This window comes from Periplaneta americana, chromosome 2, assembly GCF_040183065.1.
Source record: "Periplaneta americana isolate PAMFEO1 chromosome 2, P.americana_PAMFEO1_priV1, whole genome shotgun sequence".
In the NCBI taxonomy this organism is placed as follows: Eukaryota; Metazoa; Arthropoda; class Insecta; order Blattodea; family Blattidae; genus Periplaneta; species Periplaneta americana.
This window is the reverse complement of record NC_091118.1, coordinates 101218518-101234573: the sequence shown is the minus strand read 5'-3', so window position 1 is coordinate 101234573 and position 16056 is coordinate 101218518. Positions and strand designations below refer to the sequence as shown.

The 16056-nt window shown below is 36.2% G+C and overlaps 1 protein-coding gene across 4 annotated transcripts in view; it reads right to left on the bottom strand.

Annotated features, from left to right (window-relative positions):
* The window catches only part of LOC138694468 (uncharacterized), a 175800-nt gene that overhangs the window by 48556 nt on the left and 111188 nt on the right, over window positions 1-16056 (bottom strand). For all 4 annotated transcript variants that reach the window (XM_069818210.1, XM_069818212.1, XM_069818213.1 and 1 more), the window contains exons 8-10: window positions 14839-15027; window positions 8564-8709; window positions 1832-2122 (exon numbers count right to left, since the gene is read on the bottom strand). In XM_069818210.1, coding sequence (XP_069674311.1) covers window positions 1832-2122; window positions 8564-8709; window positions 14839-15027 — 626 coding nt within the window. The remainder of the gene's footprint in view (window positions 1-1831; window positions 2123-8563; window positions 8710-14838; window positions 15028-16056) is intronic.

Sequence of the window (16056 nt, the reverse complement as noted above, 5' to 3'; positions counted from 1 at the left end):
TTGAGATGTCCAGTTATTCAACGTGGAAATCGAGAACCTGGTGTTTTGTGGTGTCAGCAACATGAAGATCGGAAAGATGATCAATGGGGTCAGGTTCTCTTTACTGATAAATCACGCTTCGGTCTACATCCAGATTCCAGAAGAATACGCATATGGAGACAACCAGGTCAAGCAGAAAGACTAAAATATTTTCAGGAAGTTTATAAATTCCAAAGAGATTCTATCATGAAATGGGGAGGAATAATGGCACAAGGAAGACTGACCTCGTTTTAGTTGAAGGAACACTAGGAGCAAATCGTTAAATTCAAGAGATATTGTAGCCTGTAGTCTTTCCCATCGCTGAATAAATTGTCCTGAATTCCTTCTAATGTACAACAATGCCACTGCACATTTTGTCAGAACAACAACACAATGGTTGGGAAGACACAATATTCAAGTTCTAAGGTGGTCTGCTCAATCCCCGGATCTTAATCCAACTGAGAATTTGTGGAATAACCTTCAAAAAAAAGAGTTCTACAACATTGAAAACATTGAGACTCTCGATCAGTTGTTCGCACGTCTCCAAATTCACTGGCAGAACATTGGTCAAGATGAAATCTTTCATCTCATATCTTCAATGCCAAGAAGGTGTCGAGCAGGAATGCAAGAGGTGGTGTTACTCATTATTAATGACAAAAGTTTTGTATGAAGTTCAGAAAAAGAGCGGTATTGTAAAGATTTCAAACCTTTGAGATTTTAAAACTAATCTGAGAACAAGTTATGCGTGTTTTTTAACATTATTACCGGTACACACTTTCATACTGTGTAGAATGTTTTTCTATACATTAATAATACATAATAATACTTGTATGTCATGTAGTATATTTCTTCATTGAGAATTAAATGAAAAATACTGTGTTTCTTCGACAATTTTGATGTGTGTATAATGTCATATAATATTCATGTACTGATACTACTGTATACGTTATGCTGCGCTATAGTATGACATGCCACAAATACAAAGTGTCCACATGAAACCTCCCTGATTTCAAATTCTAATTTTAAGGAAACTATTAGTCCTAGAGATGTGAGGTTTGTGGTGTAATGTAAAACAACTCAAAAAGTTTTGTATTTTCTGTTCTATTCTTTTGTTGCAGATATTGAATAATTAGCAAAGATGACAACAACAAAAAAGAGAGCTCAATGCGTAGTCTGGTACTCTGAAACGAAATCACTGATTATGGTCCAAAAGGAATTATAGATGAACTGGACCCACCAGATGTAATGACAATTAAGGCATGGTTTGATAAGTTCCTAGCCTCAGGGAGTGTTAACCGAAAGTCCGGCTCGGACAAGAAACGCACATCTGAGGAAACAAAGCCAATTCGTAGGCGCCTGAACGATTTCCACTTTATAAACATACAAATGAAGTCTTTTATATAGCACCTTATGGCCTGTTGTCAGGCTTCTAGTGAAGGCCTCCCTGATCTCGTTCATCGTAATTGGTGATTTTGTTTCAGAGTACCGCACTGAGCTCTCTCTTGTGCTGTTGCCATCTTTGCTAATTATTCAACACCTGCAACAAAAAGAATAGAATAAAAAAATACAAAACATTTTGAGTTGCTTTATATGACACCGCAAAACGCAAATCTATATGACTAATAGTTTCCTTAAAATTAGAATTTGAAATCAGGGAGGTTTCATGTGGACACTCTGTATATGTTATGTCTTGTTACATTAAGTTATATTACACTACTTACAGAGCCCATAATATTATCATCATCCACTTTTCCACTGAAAATGAATCATGTTCTTTTTCCTTAAGTGAGCAATTTGATGTTCAGGTGTTTACCTTGAGCATTTGGAGTTCTGAAAGGCACAGATTAACATCGGTCTGAGTGACTAGAAAGAACGCATCCACGGTCCAGGCATTAACAAGATGCCTCGCAGTGTTGGCTGCCCAGAGTCTTGCTGTATGCACAGAGTGATCCAGTCTGTGCAGGATAGGAATCTGCTCCACAAGAGGTAATTCTTCCAGCGCCTTGACAGGCAACTGATCGAAGAGAGTCGTAGGCTCACAAACATTGCTCAATGCTACTAACTGGCGTAACAAGTCGGCAAACAGCTCGCCACAGACCGATCCCTACCAAAGAAAAAACGAAAAACACACATTTTTATTTTATTTTTTTTTTTTACAATACAGTATATGAAAGTAGAAAAATGAGTTAGTAATATTCCAATTTAACATAACTTTATGAGTTGTTCTCCATAGTTGAGTCGAGTTATCATGCTCATCATTACATCCAAGTTTTATACGTTCATTATCTGCCTAGAGAGATGGATTTTTTTTTTAGTAATAAAGCAAAACTTTCTCTTGAAGGGGTTTAAATGTCGTTTACGTTTACACCTGAATGTTGGCAAAAGAAAAAAAATTTGCCTAATTTTTAAATACAACATTCCATTAATTGCCAGACAGACGATGAAAAAGAGGTAACATAGCAGGGGAGTATGCAAAGGGGAGGTTACTGGGTTTTGACCCCTCTAATTTGAACTTAAAAAAAAAAAAAAACATATTTAAATCTCAGTATTTTTTTTATCCATAATAGTTTTCCCTTCCCTAATTTTACACTGTCAGAGTAACAAAATCTGCATCGACATAAGGCATAATCACAGTCTAGTATATACAATCACGAAGCTCAATACGTAGTAAATATGCATCCATAGATAGTTGCTAACCACTAGCATCGCTATTATCGCCTCATTACAGACAATGTGAAATAGTACCTGCACAGTCTATTGTTCCTAGTACCCTCATAATCTCAAGCTTCATGGCTGTATACACTAGACTGTGGCATAATCCTCCTACCCTCCTTCAATATAATCCCTATGATTGATGCTGTGTCACATTCCAATTATGCTATCTCTATTCTAGAGAGACCTAGCACCTAGGTACCGACTTTGTAATAAAATGAAGCTGACACAAATATGAAATTTAACATTTTGAAAAGGTTCTTTTGACAGTTCTGCAATACAGATGTTAAATATTGTGCATTGTCGATTTTAAACTCATTTTAAGAGCAGTATTCACTTGTTGTTAGAGTTCTGACTTCATCATTCAACATTTTGTGCATTTGACAGTTCATATTTTTAATATAAATACTGTACCTATATTATAATAATATTAATAAACACACCTTAACTTGCAAATCTAGTCTTTCAGGTAAAGCACCCTGTGAAGCAGATTTGAATAATTTCAAGGGAAAAATTGTTCCGGAGCCGGGTATCGATCCCGGGACCGACACTGTCTCAACTTTTCCCTTTATATCCACACAACTCGCGTGGGCTGGCGAAACGCCAGAGACCCACATCGAGTGCACACAATCTCTGTGTGGCTTGGAATTGTGGTTTTCTGTTAACATACACAGTGACGTATATATTATGCAAATCTAGTCTTTCAGGTAAAGCTCCCTGTGAAGCAGATTTGAATAATTTCAAGGGAAAAATTTGCAACAGATGGCAGTTTGTACGGTCTGTGTGCTACCATAACCTCTTTCGAACTGTGTTTTGCGCGGGCAAGTCGTACGCAGGATATTTGTTATCATCAATTGCATTCCGCAACATTCAACAACACAAATCAAATGCTCCGTGTCCATGTTGACCGTCCAAGTTAATGTCAACAAATACTGTACATAAGTAATCGTCTTAACCCTCTCACCATTTCCCGACAGTAAGGAAAAAACTCACCTCAGTACGTGTTTCCAAACAGTTCACATTCCTGCCACTACGGGCATTACCATACGTGTCGGTAAGTTCTCTTCTGAATGAATGCTGTACTTGCTAGGCAACTTCTCTAGCACAGAGGTAATACGCCTCTGCGGAAGTGTAGGAAGATTGAATTCTCTAGGCTCATCGGCTAGCCATATGACGACATACAGAGAGCCATGATACACTTTGAACTGAACACCCAGTATAACACAGACATAGTAGAAATATCAAAATACAATACTCGAGTCAATGGACTAGTATAGGCTAGAAGAAGAGGGTTTCCACAATTGCAGATTAGCTAGAGCTTCTACAAATGCCTATCATAATAACCATAACTACAGAAATCATAAGAAAAACAATACATTAGTATGCAAATTATAAAATTACTGTACCGTATACAAGTGATTTAGAAAATAAAAATGAATGTAAAATAAATGTTTAAATGTTGTATCTATTTTAACAGTACCGTACAGAGATGAACATGCAATACATTGATCATTAGAGACTAGATGTTCAGGCTTTAAGAAAGGTAGATAAAGTAAAGCAAAAAATACTTAAAATATATAATATAGGCAGTAAAAATAGTATTTATGTTATTAAACAGTAATATTATTTGCAAAGAATAATCAAGAAAAAAATAAAATACTAGACTCACACCATTTAATGATGTTTATCATTTGTTACACACAACTATTATACAAGAAGCTTTTGTCATCCAGTCTGCTCTCAAAAAAGCTGAAAGTTAGAATTTATAAAACAGTTATATTACTGGCTGTTCTTTATAGTTGTGAAACTTGAACCCTCACTTTGAGAGAGGAACAGAGGTTAAGGGTGTTTGAGAATAAGATGCTCAGAATTATTTGGGGTTAAAAGGGATGAAGTTACAGCAGAATGAAGAAAGATACACAACGCAGAACTGCACGCATTGTATTCTTCACCCCATACACCAAAATGTATAATAAACCACATATTATATTAGAAAAGTAAGCTAAATAAGCTAAAAATACAAAAGACAACAAAATTAAAGCCAATCTAACTTCATAAGAAATTGTCTGAGCAACAGCACGTAGCCCTCCTAACAATGCACAATGTAGAAACATTAAATCCACACGTTTGAGATGGGCACTGCATGTAGCACATATAGGCGAATACAGAAATGCATATAGAGTGTTAGTTGAGAGGCTGAAGGAAAAAAAGACCTTCGGGGAGTCCGAGACATAGATAGGACGGTAATATTAAAATGTATTTGAGGGAAGTGGATATGATAGTAGGAATTGGATTAATTTTTCTCAGGATAGGGACTGATGACGAGCTTATGTGAAGGCAGCAACGAACCTCTGGGTTCGTTAAAAGCCATAAGTAATTAAGTATTGATCGACATTGAGAAAGAAACTGTGCATATTCTCAGCAACACGAATGAAAAGAATGTAAGTACAAGATAAATTATGTGGCACATTGTTGAAAAAAGGTTTTTTGAATTTCTAGTAGCTTTTTTTTTATGTATGTTGCGCTGTCTGTGAGAAATAGAAGAACATCATGATACTGAATTTCCTCTGCCCACTTGCATATTCAAGGCTGTAGTAAATAACTGAGAAATTGTTACGTTATTGGTGTTTTTCAGTTCCTCAGAAGTTAGAAGGAATGGGGTACATCCCTCTTCACATCTGTACAGTCCATGGTTCGATGTTTACCTTGGCTATATGCCTACCAACTGCATCTGTTGTTTTGTCAATGGAGATCCATATTTTATTTCCCCTAATGACGAATGTTTTTCATCATATCTTCATAACTATCATGCACATAGTTTTTTCTAAATGTGGGTTCACTTGATATGGACTGTTAAATGTACAGTATTTCTACAAAAATGTATTCAACGATTTGTTTTCCAATTTCCATAAAGTGATTCCTGCCTCTAGGAATGCTTCATACAAATCCATTGAAAAAGTAACTGCTTATTCATTAAAGCTGATGCTAAGAGTACCGGTAGCCTACATATTTTCTTCTGGTCAGCCATCTTCGTTGTAATAGAAACATGTTTAGCTGTTGCAATATGTTGTGTCATGAAATACTTCTTCTTGTGGTTTACAATCTTTTCACACACTTTACACAGTAAAATTTGTTGAAAAATATGACTTCCAAGCTCTTTAACAAATTTGCTCAGTTTGGTACTTAATGCTCGCTTATCTTTGACATGGTGGCAAATTGTGAACTGAAGTATAACTGTAAGACATTTACTAAACAACTGACTTTTCTTCTCAATATTTTTGTATTAAAAATGAGCATATTATTGTGAAAGGATAGTCTATCCCTTGTCGAGTCTAACAAAGGATGCCACCATAAATTCCTCAATAATTTTGGAATATGTATGATAAGACTTTGTGTTAAATTCTAACGTACCTTGTTTACATGTTTCGACCTATTTATGGGTCATCCTCAGAACTGGTCGTTGTTGGTCTTGGCGCCTCTTGTTTTGTTTCCTGTGAGGGTGTGTTCGTGTGGTATAATGTAGAATCAAAGAGTGTGTGTGTTCTGAAATTGAGTTGTGTGTTGAGAATTTCGTTGGGGTGTGTTTTCGTGTGTCTGTATATTTCATATTGTTCTAGTGTGTATCCTAGTGTTCTAGTATCCTCAATAATGTTTTAAATTGGTATTTCAGTGAAAATTTATGACGATCTGGTAGCGACCTACTTAAATTTGAACAGATTGTTGGTACATTTCCTTCATAAAATGGAATCTGCCGCAAGACATCCTTTCCAACAGCTGCGTTGGAACAAACAATTACTTGTAATTCCTGCCAAAGAAACAATGCACTACAATAACGAAAAATTGCAAAGTAGTACGAAATAGGCAGCAAAGTACAAAAAAGACAAAAATAAAACCTTCCCATAATGTTTGATAGATAACAAATATCATGTTTATACACTTAAATCTTTTCTGATGATCACTAATAAAAAAAAAAGCCATTTTGCCATAATTTGGGGCTCTAGCGATCAGTGATCACACAGTGAAACTCAGTGTAATTAATTATGCCCAGCTATAATTAAAAGCTCACAGTCTTAAGCAAGTTGCAGAGAAAATCGGTTAGTTTTGTGCAAGTCAGGAGATAGTAATATGTAGCAGAAGCGTTGACCTGTGTTAAACTGGTGAATATTTGTGCGTAATAATGAAATGGAGGACAGTACAGAGAAATAAGACCTAATAGCAATGAAGGAGGAGCATGGCAGAGCTAAGAAAGAAGATGGAAGAAATTCAACTGGAAAACGAAATTCTAAAAAACAAATGGGATCACTTTGAGAAGGAGAAAAGGAGAAAAAACTTATTTTTCGGAATAGAAGAAAATGAGAGAGAACAGAGTATCAATACATATGAGATGATATTAGGAGTGTGTTGGGAGTGTTTTGGTATGAATAAGTACAGGAAGCATTAGAATAGGAAAGAAGCAAATACAAAATTCAGAACAAGTTAGACCAATATTAGTCAAATTTAAGAGCGTGATTACAAAGGAGAGGATTTTGAAAAATAGAAGGGTGCTAGTGAACACAGAATAGATAACGACTGGAGCTACGAAATGAGAAATTGAGAAGAGTTTTAATCTCTTTTCTTAAAGCAGCACAAAGAAATGGACAATTCGCGAAACCTATCAAGGACAAAATTAAGATAAACGATTTGATTTTTAGTGTAGAGGAGTGTCTAGGAACAATAAAGGACTCGATTATAGACTCAGAAGAAAGGGAAAAGAACAGAAAAATTTTGAAAGAAAAAAATCAAGAAAGGCGAGGTTAGTGACACGAGTATGGTGAGTGTACATGACAGCAGCGAGGCAAGTGTAAAAGTGTTAAACTCAACGAAAATTTCCGGAAAGAAGGCAGTGACGTCATCTGAAGAAGAAATAGGAGTGACTTGAACTGGTATTCAGCAAGCACAGCAGTACATGACCTCAGTGCAATCGAATGGAAATAGTGAACATCTGACAGGAGCAATTCCGAAGCAGGTGATGGAACTAAGATCCATATCGAGGCTGACGAGAAGTAGAGTAATGCAAGTAGGAGATAATTGAGGTAGCAGTGATGAAGGAAGAGAGGAAAACAAGATGAAAAAGCAGTATGACATAAGGAAATGGTGTGGAAGGGAAATAAACCGACAGAAAAGAAAAGTAAGATCTAAAATAAAATAGCAGTGAAAAGTGCAAATAGTTAGAGATGTGGAGTGAGGGAAAATGTGCCATACAGGATGGGGGTCTAGAATTAGAAGTATAGTATTTTTGGTATAATAATGGGTGAGGAGTAAGGTTAGTGTAAGAATTGATAACGGACAGAAAAGAGTAGTGGAAGAATTGCAACAATAAATTAAAAGAAGTAACGACCTAAATGACTTGTACAAAAGGCGTTGTAAAACGGGGAGATGACACTGTATAGGCTACAGTACTAATAATGTAAAGGGCCGCCTCAACAAAAGGTATGTTGCTTAAAGACAAATATATTCATTCATTCAATTAAAAGCTCTGTGGCAAAGAACAGGGAGGGATACTGGTAATAATGGGCAGAAACTGATTAAACTCTTGAAGACAGAATATTCATTTTGATTTTGTTATGCACTTTTTATGTGATTTGTGTTTCTTTAATGTTTGTTCCATCATTTCCGAAGCAATTACGAGGAAATAAAAGTCCATTGAATCGAGGATAAGCAGGTATTTTATTTGATATGAGTGTGCTGAAAACATATCTTTTGTCTAGAAAGGATTTCTTTATTTTCATGTAAAGAAAAGTAAGAATTATGATTCCAGTTAATAATATCAGATAGAGACCATAGTCTGATTTACCTTATCTTTGTTTGTACTGTAGTGAAACTTTTTTCCTTGCACCAAAGTCTTTCTGAAAAGCTGATCCCATGACGTAATTGCAACATGACAGCCTAATCCATCAGCAAGACTATGAACAGCTGGTACGACGAGTTCTGGCACTACACCTAAAATCACATGAATAAAACACAATTCAGTATTAATTTGTCTCTCTATTACTTGTCTGTGGCAGGTCTTGCAACATGCTGATGCAGGTAGCACTAGTGTGCATATGACAACGAAAATGTTGTAAGCGCCACTTTTTCCGAATGTGATGTTTTGATGGAATAATGGTGTACATCCATATGCCTTTAAAGTGCTGCAGTCTCGTGGCAATATCTGAACTGGAAGTCCATTTATTTTTCCTCAAAAGTTTTGTATCCGTGGAATAATGTTGGATGCAACTTCATTGTCTCCAGACATACTTCATAAGTTAAACAAAGGTAAAAGAGACAGGCAAATGGTAGCGAATGTTAAGGTAATAAAAGGAAGATACGGAAGGGTTGTGGAAAATCAGATACAAGCAGGAATAGAGTTGTTCGAGATGAGAAATCAACACCTAACTTGGTAAGTGGAATAATGTTGCATATTCCTATTTCTCTTGTTTCAATAGCAATTCACCTAGGCATATTTATTTTAAAAAATATATTACGCGATGTATATTGGCAAATATGTATAACATTAGTCCTGACATTATTTATGAGTTATAGACATTCATGTGTCATTTTCGAAATACGTCTTACTACCATCTGCCACTGCCATTGTACTAATGTGAACAACAGGGATTACAGTAGGCTGCTGATATCGATTATATTGATTAGTTTAGAATAGGTTTGATCCTTTCAACAAGTCAGAATGTCTGATCTTTACCCTGAAACCTTAGTATGATATGATTTTATGCTCAAGTGTATAAATGTAAACCAGAAATACTACAATGCCAGACCCTCACACCAGTACAAGAGGAAGGTGCTTTCTTAGCATTCTATAAAGTCACAGATAAACAAACAGCATTTCTTTCAAACAAATGCATAGAAATGAAACCAATAGAATGAAGAATGGTAGAAAAAGCCGTGTCCAAGAGGCACTGTACCATTCGACTGGGTTACACTTATTACTCAGGTTAGTCCAAATAATCCACAGTGGGTTACATGACATAAGAACAGTTTAAAGACCTAAGTCCAGTAGAAAACTCTATTAAACGCTATTTGGAGTTGAAAATCACAAACGTAATTAGGCTCCAAATTTCTCATGATGATCCTATTTCTGTACGCACACAGGTATCACAATGTTCTGCAACCCTGGATGACTTACTCCACCAAGAAACCAAACAGAGGAAGACCTAGCAAACATTCAAGTAATATGGCATCTTGCCTTCCCACACCTGACCAGCTAAGTCCCCTACCAATCTCATTGGCAAAAAAAAAAAAAAAAAAAAGATCTTGTCTCGATGGTAGATTATATTCAAGATGAAGGTGCAGACTTGCTTACAGAATAATGTTTACTAATGTCATGTTCACTGATGTATTTCAACTAACATTTTGTTTTACTTGACATACATGAGTGCTTTAAGTATAAGAAAATATGCATTTTTTTATAGGGCTATCTACAGTATATTCCCAGTGGAAGCTAAGTTTGCTTTTTATTTCAACAGCAATTATTCATATTCTGTGAATGACAATCATTTAATGCTATAGTATAGCTACTGATATTTGCACGTTTCTAAGTAATAATGTCATTATTCAAGTCCATTTACAATTTGTATTCCGTTGTAATGACATGTGTGCGTGGATATACATTATTCCATTAAATTCATGTTGAAAATCTATTTCTTTACATTATGTTTATTTTGGAGACGTGTCTGGGTCGGTGTCTGCGAGTCTCCACGTCCGCGCGTGTCCCTGCATGTCCGCACATGTCCCTGTGTCCACACATGTCCCCCATGTCTGCATGCGCACACTTGTGCGTGCGTGTGTGTGTGTGAGGTGTGTGGGGGTGGGTGGTGCGTGCGTGTGTTTTTTCTAAAATCCATTGTGGTTATGATAACCAAGAATTTTTATTTCAATTTTTTAATGTGGTGATGTTTTTCTTGATTTTCAAACAATTTGCTAAGTGGTGCTTACAACATTATTCGAGGGATCTCTTCAATAAGTTGGGATTTTTTTTATGTATATATATGTGTGTGTGTATGTGAATTCATCTTTAAAATTAGACAGACACATGAGGTACCAGGACAGGAATGGTGATGTAACGTTTGCAGGATGATCCATTCTGACACTATAACTTACTAACTTACAAATGGCTTTTAAACCTGGAGTTCATTGCCGCCCTCACATAAGCCCGCCATTAGTCCCTATCCTGAGCAAGATTAATCCAGTCTCTTACCATCATATCCACTTCCCTCAAATACATTTTAATATTATCCTCCCATCTACATCTCGGCCTCTCCGAAGGTCTTTTTCCCTCCAAGTTTCACAACTATACAGAACCACCAGTAATATAACTGTTTTATAAATTCTAACTTTCAGCTTTTTTGAGAGCAGACTGGATGACAAAAGCTTCTCAACTGAATAATCAGGGCTGGGCAAAATACTGACTTCCAAGTATTTCAAATACAAATACAAAATACTTCAAAGAATAGTATTTGAAATACAAATATAAAATACTTTAAAAAAATTAACCAAAATGCATTTGTATTTAAAATACTCAAAATACATTTGTACTTCAAATACTCGATACAATATATAAAGGAATAAGAATATTACTGAAAATCTAAAATATTATATTAACATTAAAAGAATTTTTAACTCGAAGTTTTATATAAACACTGTAAATGAACATTCTTGCTTTTCCCAGTCAGCAATGAAATTATTCTACATATGAATAATTACTGCTCCCTTTCAAAAAAAAAAAAAACAGTTTCTCAAAAAGTTAATCAGATATGGATCCCCTTGTTGGTGAATGAATACATCCTGCAAAACAGAACAGTCCTTCTACAGGCGCAGAGGAACACAAACTTATATTATACTTTATAAAAGTTTGTTTCACTATTGGGTAATTCTCTAGAGTGCACAGGGTTTCCCTTTTCACCCAACAGTGCACAGGGTTTCCCTTTTCCATTGAAGAATTACATGAGCTCATACTTCGCAGTAGACATCTTCATTTCTTTTTGCTTTTCAAAGTCTGTTGTACTTGAGTTGAAAACAAAAATTGTTTTCATCATCTGAACTGATCAAAAGTGTAGCAGAGAACTGCTCAGCTGATTTCACACACATATTCTGTATCCTCTTCTTATCATTTGGTGAGGTAGTGTCAGGTAGCCATCTCATTTTAAATGATGGGTGGAAGCAAGCTGCCAAAATAGCTCAGTTTCCTACTGGGGTCAGATCAAACATCACTTTATATCTTGATGAAAGCGAACTTATTAGGAATGAAGTTACTTGGAATAGATGGCGTAGATTACTAGATAACAGAATATGTAATCTGCTGTTTTTGAGGAAAATTAATGTGGACAAAAGTTGGCCGTAATAGCACGTCTTCTCATTTTGCATTAAATCATGCACTACAGCAATGGATTCAGAACTGCACAATATTCAAGGTACTGAAACTCAATACTTTTGAAGGTTGGCAATCCCAGTTTTTCACATATACTGTTTATATCATGTTTTAATTGCAATATTTGAGAGGTTGAGTCATAAAGAGAATTCCATCGAGTTGGACAAAGAAACTTCAATGAATATTTCAAGATATCTCATACAATTTCTGAGGATTTGGGTCTCCTAGACCCATTCCATAATGCTGAACATTTAGCAAGTGTTGGGAGATGGATTCTTGATGCTGTTGGAAATTTCTTTAAGGCATTAAGGAAATCAGTTGTGATAAGAAAACTAAGTGTATGGCTGAAATGGATAGACAAATAAGACAAAAGTTCATTCTTCAAATCCAAATCCAAAACTTGAAGAAGAAGGAGAAGAAGAAGAAGAAGAAGAAGAAGAAGAAGAAGAAGAAGAAGAAAGTATTTTGAGTATTTGAAATACAAAATACATCAATTTTATGTATTTAAATACAAAATACTTTCGAAAATCCTTACAAATCACAAAATACAAAATACCAGTACAAATGTATTTCAAATACTGCCCAGCCCTGCGAATAATAACAGGCATTTCCCATATTTATTCTGCGTTTAATTTCCTCCCGCGTGTCATTTATACTTGTTACTGTTGCTCCAAGATATTTAAATTTCTTCACTCTTCAAGGGATATATTCCCAATTTTTATACTTCCATTTCGTACGATATTCTGGTCACGAGACATAATCATGTACGTACTTTGTCTTTTCGAGATTTACTTCCAAGCCTATCTCTTTACTTGCTTCAAGTAAAATTCCCGTGTTTTCCCTAATCATTTGTGGATTTTGTCCTAACATATTCACGTCATCTGCACAGACAAGCAACTGATGTAACCCATTCAATTCCAAAACCTCTCTGTTATCCTGGACTTTCCTAATGGCATATTCTAAAGCAAAGTTAAAAAGCAAAGGTGAAAGTGCATCTTCTTGCTTTAGCTCACAGTGAATTGGAAAAGCATCTGACAGAAACTGGTCTGTACGGACTCTGCTGTACGTTTCACTGAGACACATTTTAATTAATCGAACTAGTGTTTTGGGAATACCAAGGATACCAAGTTAGGATACAATTAATTAATCATTTAAAGTTTGTGTGACTGCAACCTGTGTATATTTTTGTATGGCTTTACTTTGTTTATAGTGTTTTTTTCTCTCTCTCTTTCTCTTTATTTCTTGTGTAGCTTTACTTTGTATATAGTGTATTTTTTTTCTGTTTATTTCTATTATTGTATTTGCATTCCTGGTGTTGTGGAAGAGAAGGCCTGATACTAAAATAAATAAATAAATAAATAAATAAATAAATAAATAAGTAAGTAAGTAAGTAAGTAAGTAAGTAAGTAAGTAAGTAAGTAAGTAAGTAAGTAAGTAAGTAAGTAAGTAAGTAAATAAATAAATAAATAAATAAATAAATAAATAAATTCAATAAGAATATTATATAAAACTTCTCTCTTAACCCAGTCATATGCTTTTTTTTTTTAAATCTATGAATAACTGATGTACAGTACCCTTATACTCCCATTTTGTTTTTTTCAATCTCTGTCGAATACAAAAGATCTGATCAATAGTCGATCTATTACACCCAAAACCACGCTGAAGATTCCCAACAATTTCACCTACATATGGAGTTATCTTCTCAAAAGAATATTGGACAAAATTTTGTACGACGTCAACAAAAGTGATAGATCTCGAAAGTTAATACAGTTAGTCTTGTCCCCCTTAAAGATAGGTACAATTATAGACTTCTTCCATTATACTGGTACAATTTCCTTTTCCAAAATAGCAAGTACAAACTTATAAATTTCGCTAGATAATGTGCTTCCACCCTCTTGTTTTAATTCTGCTGGAATTAGATCGATACATGCAGACTTGTACTTTTTCAGATTTTTTTATCGCAATTTCGACTTCAGAAAATGTGGGTTCGGGTATAAATGGCTCGCTATAACTTAGTGACTAATAACGCGATTGAAATAAATGTGGTCTCGTTCGATTAGGTATACGACTATGATGCAAGCATGATCTTGAGTTGAAACCACGCATGTGTGACGTGCGGGTGGGACCACGGCCATTGTGGGCATGAGCGAAAATTTCCAGGTAATATATCTCGTGACTGCAATGTGCTAGCGCACTGATTTTGGTCCCAAACGAAAGATCTCATCTAGATCTGTCGTTTAAGCAGACGTATTCACGTAAAACCCACGACCATGTTGCCAACACAGCTACACCCTGAGTTTTTCGAATTATTCCGACTGTGCTTTATACCCTGTCAATTGTTCCTTATCATCTAGCAATCATTGCGTCATGGCTAATTGTCCGACCCTAATAACCAGCACCAACACATCTCTAACACATACACTAGGACTTCAAATATGACGAGGCATTTGAACTGAAAACAGATTAAATAAGAGGAAAAAATACTATCAGGCAGGAAAATGTTAATTTCTAAGATTTCACAAACATGTTAAAAATTTTTCTCTCCATCAGTGTTGTGTAATAAACTTAAATGAACTTCATTTTCACTTCGACTTTTATAATGACGACAAGGACTATTATTTTTTCATGATTTTAAACAATAATAATCAATGCAACAGCAATCAATATAAAAAGCATAATCTTTAAATACAAAAAGATAAACTTACCAGAAGATACGAGTGAACTTAACCAGTCACGAAGTAAATGGCAGCTCTCAGCAGGCAGGGCGCCAACGAGAGGACCATCTCCCCACCAAAGTAGAACATGTTCAGAGAAAGCGCCAACTTCACCCCAGAGTACTTGTTGATAATACTCCATCACCTTGATTCGGACTTGCTTCGACACGCGCGGTATGCCTGTATTAGTGTAACATAATATTTTGTCATTATAAAATAATTCTCAAAAAAGAGGTACAGAAACTGAAACTAGAATTAATACGAGGCGCAACCAGAAAGTAAGTTTCCCGATTTTTTCCCCTTGAAAGTAAACGTAATTAGCCATGTCAATTGCGCATGCGTAACAGATCTATGACGTATCAATCATATGCCAGCTGGACAGGTCCCGCCTGGTGCCAGTAGCGTGCCAGCAGTGGTCCGAAATGGAAGCTCTTATTCCTTCTCCCGCCGCCTGCGAGGTTCGGTCGGTGATGAAGTTCTTTAATGCACTAAGCATTGCGCCAATTGAAATTCATCGGCAGCTCTGTCAGGTCTTTGGGCCGAACATCATGAGTAAGCAGATGGTGTGTCGCTGGTGTAGGCAGTTTTCCGAAGGTCGTCAAAGTGTCCATGATGAAGAGCGCAGTGGGCGACCGTCCCTCATCAATGATGATCGTGTTGAGCTGGTGCGGCAGTGCATCATGGAGAACCGTCGCTTCACGATTACGGAGCTGAGCAGCCATTTTCCGCAGATATCGCGATCCTTGTTGCCTGAGATTGTCACTAAGCACCTATTGTTCAAAAAAGTGTGTGCCAGGTGGGTGCCGAAAAACCTGACACCCAAACACAAAATGCAACGTTTAGGAGCAGCACTGACATTTTTGCAATGGTATCACGATGACGGCGATGAGTTCCTCGACAGGATCATCATGGGCGATGAGTCTTGGATTTCGCACTTCACCCCAGAAACCAAACAGCAGTCAATGCATTGGCGGTATAGTGGATCTCCGGTCAGGACGAAATTCAAACAGACGCTGTCAGTATGGAAAGTGATGTGCACGGTGTTCTGGGACAGGAAGGGCGTTCTGCTCATTGACTTCCTTCCAAGAGGTGAAACAGTGAACGCTAACCGTTACTGTGAAACACTGCAAAAATTGCGACGTGCCATTCAAAACAAGAGGCGTGGAATGCTTACTGCAGGTGTTGTGCTCCTCCATGACAATGCTCGTC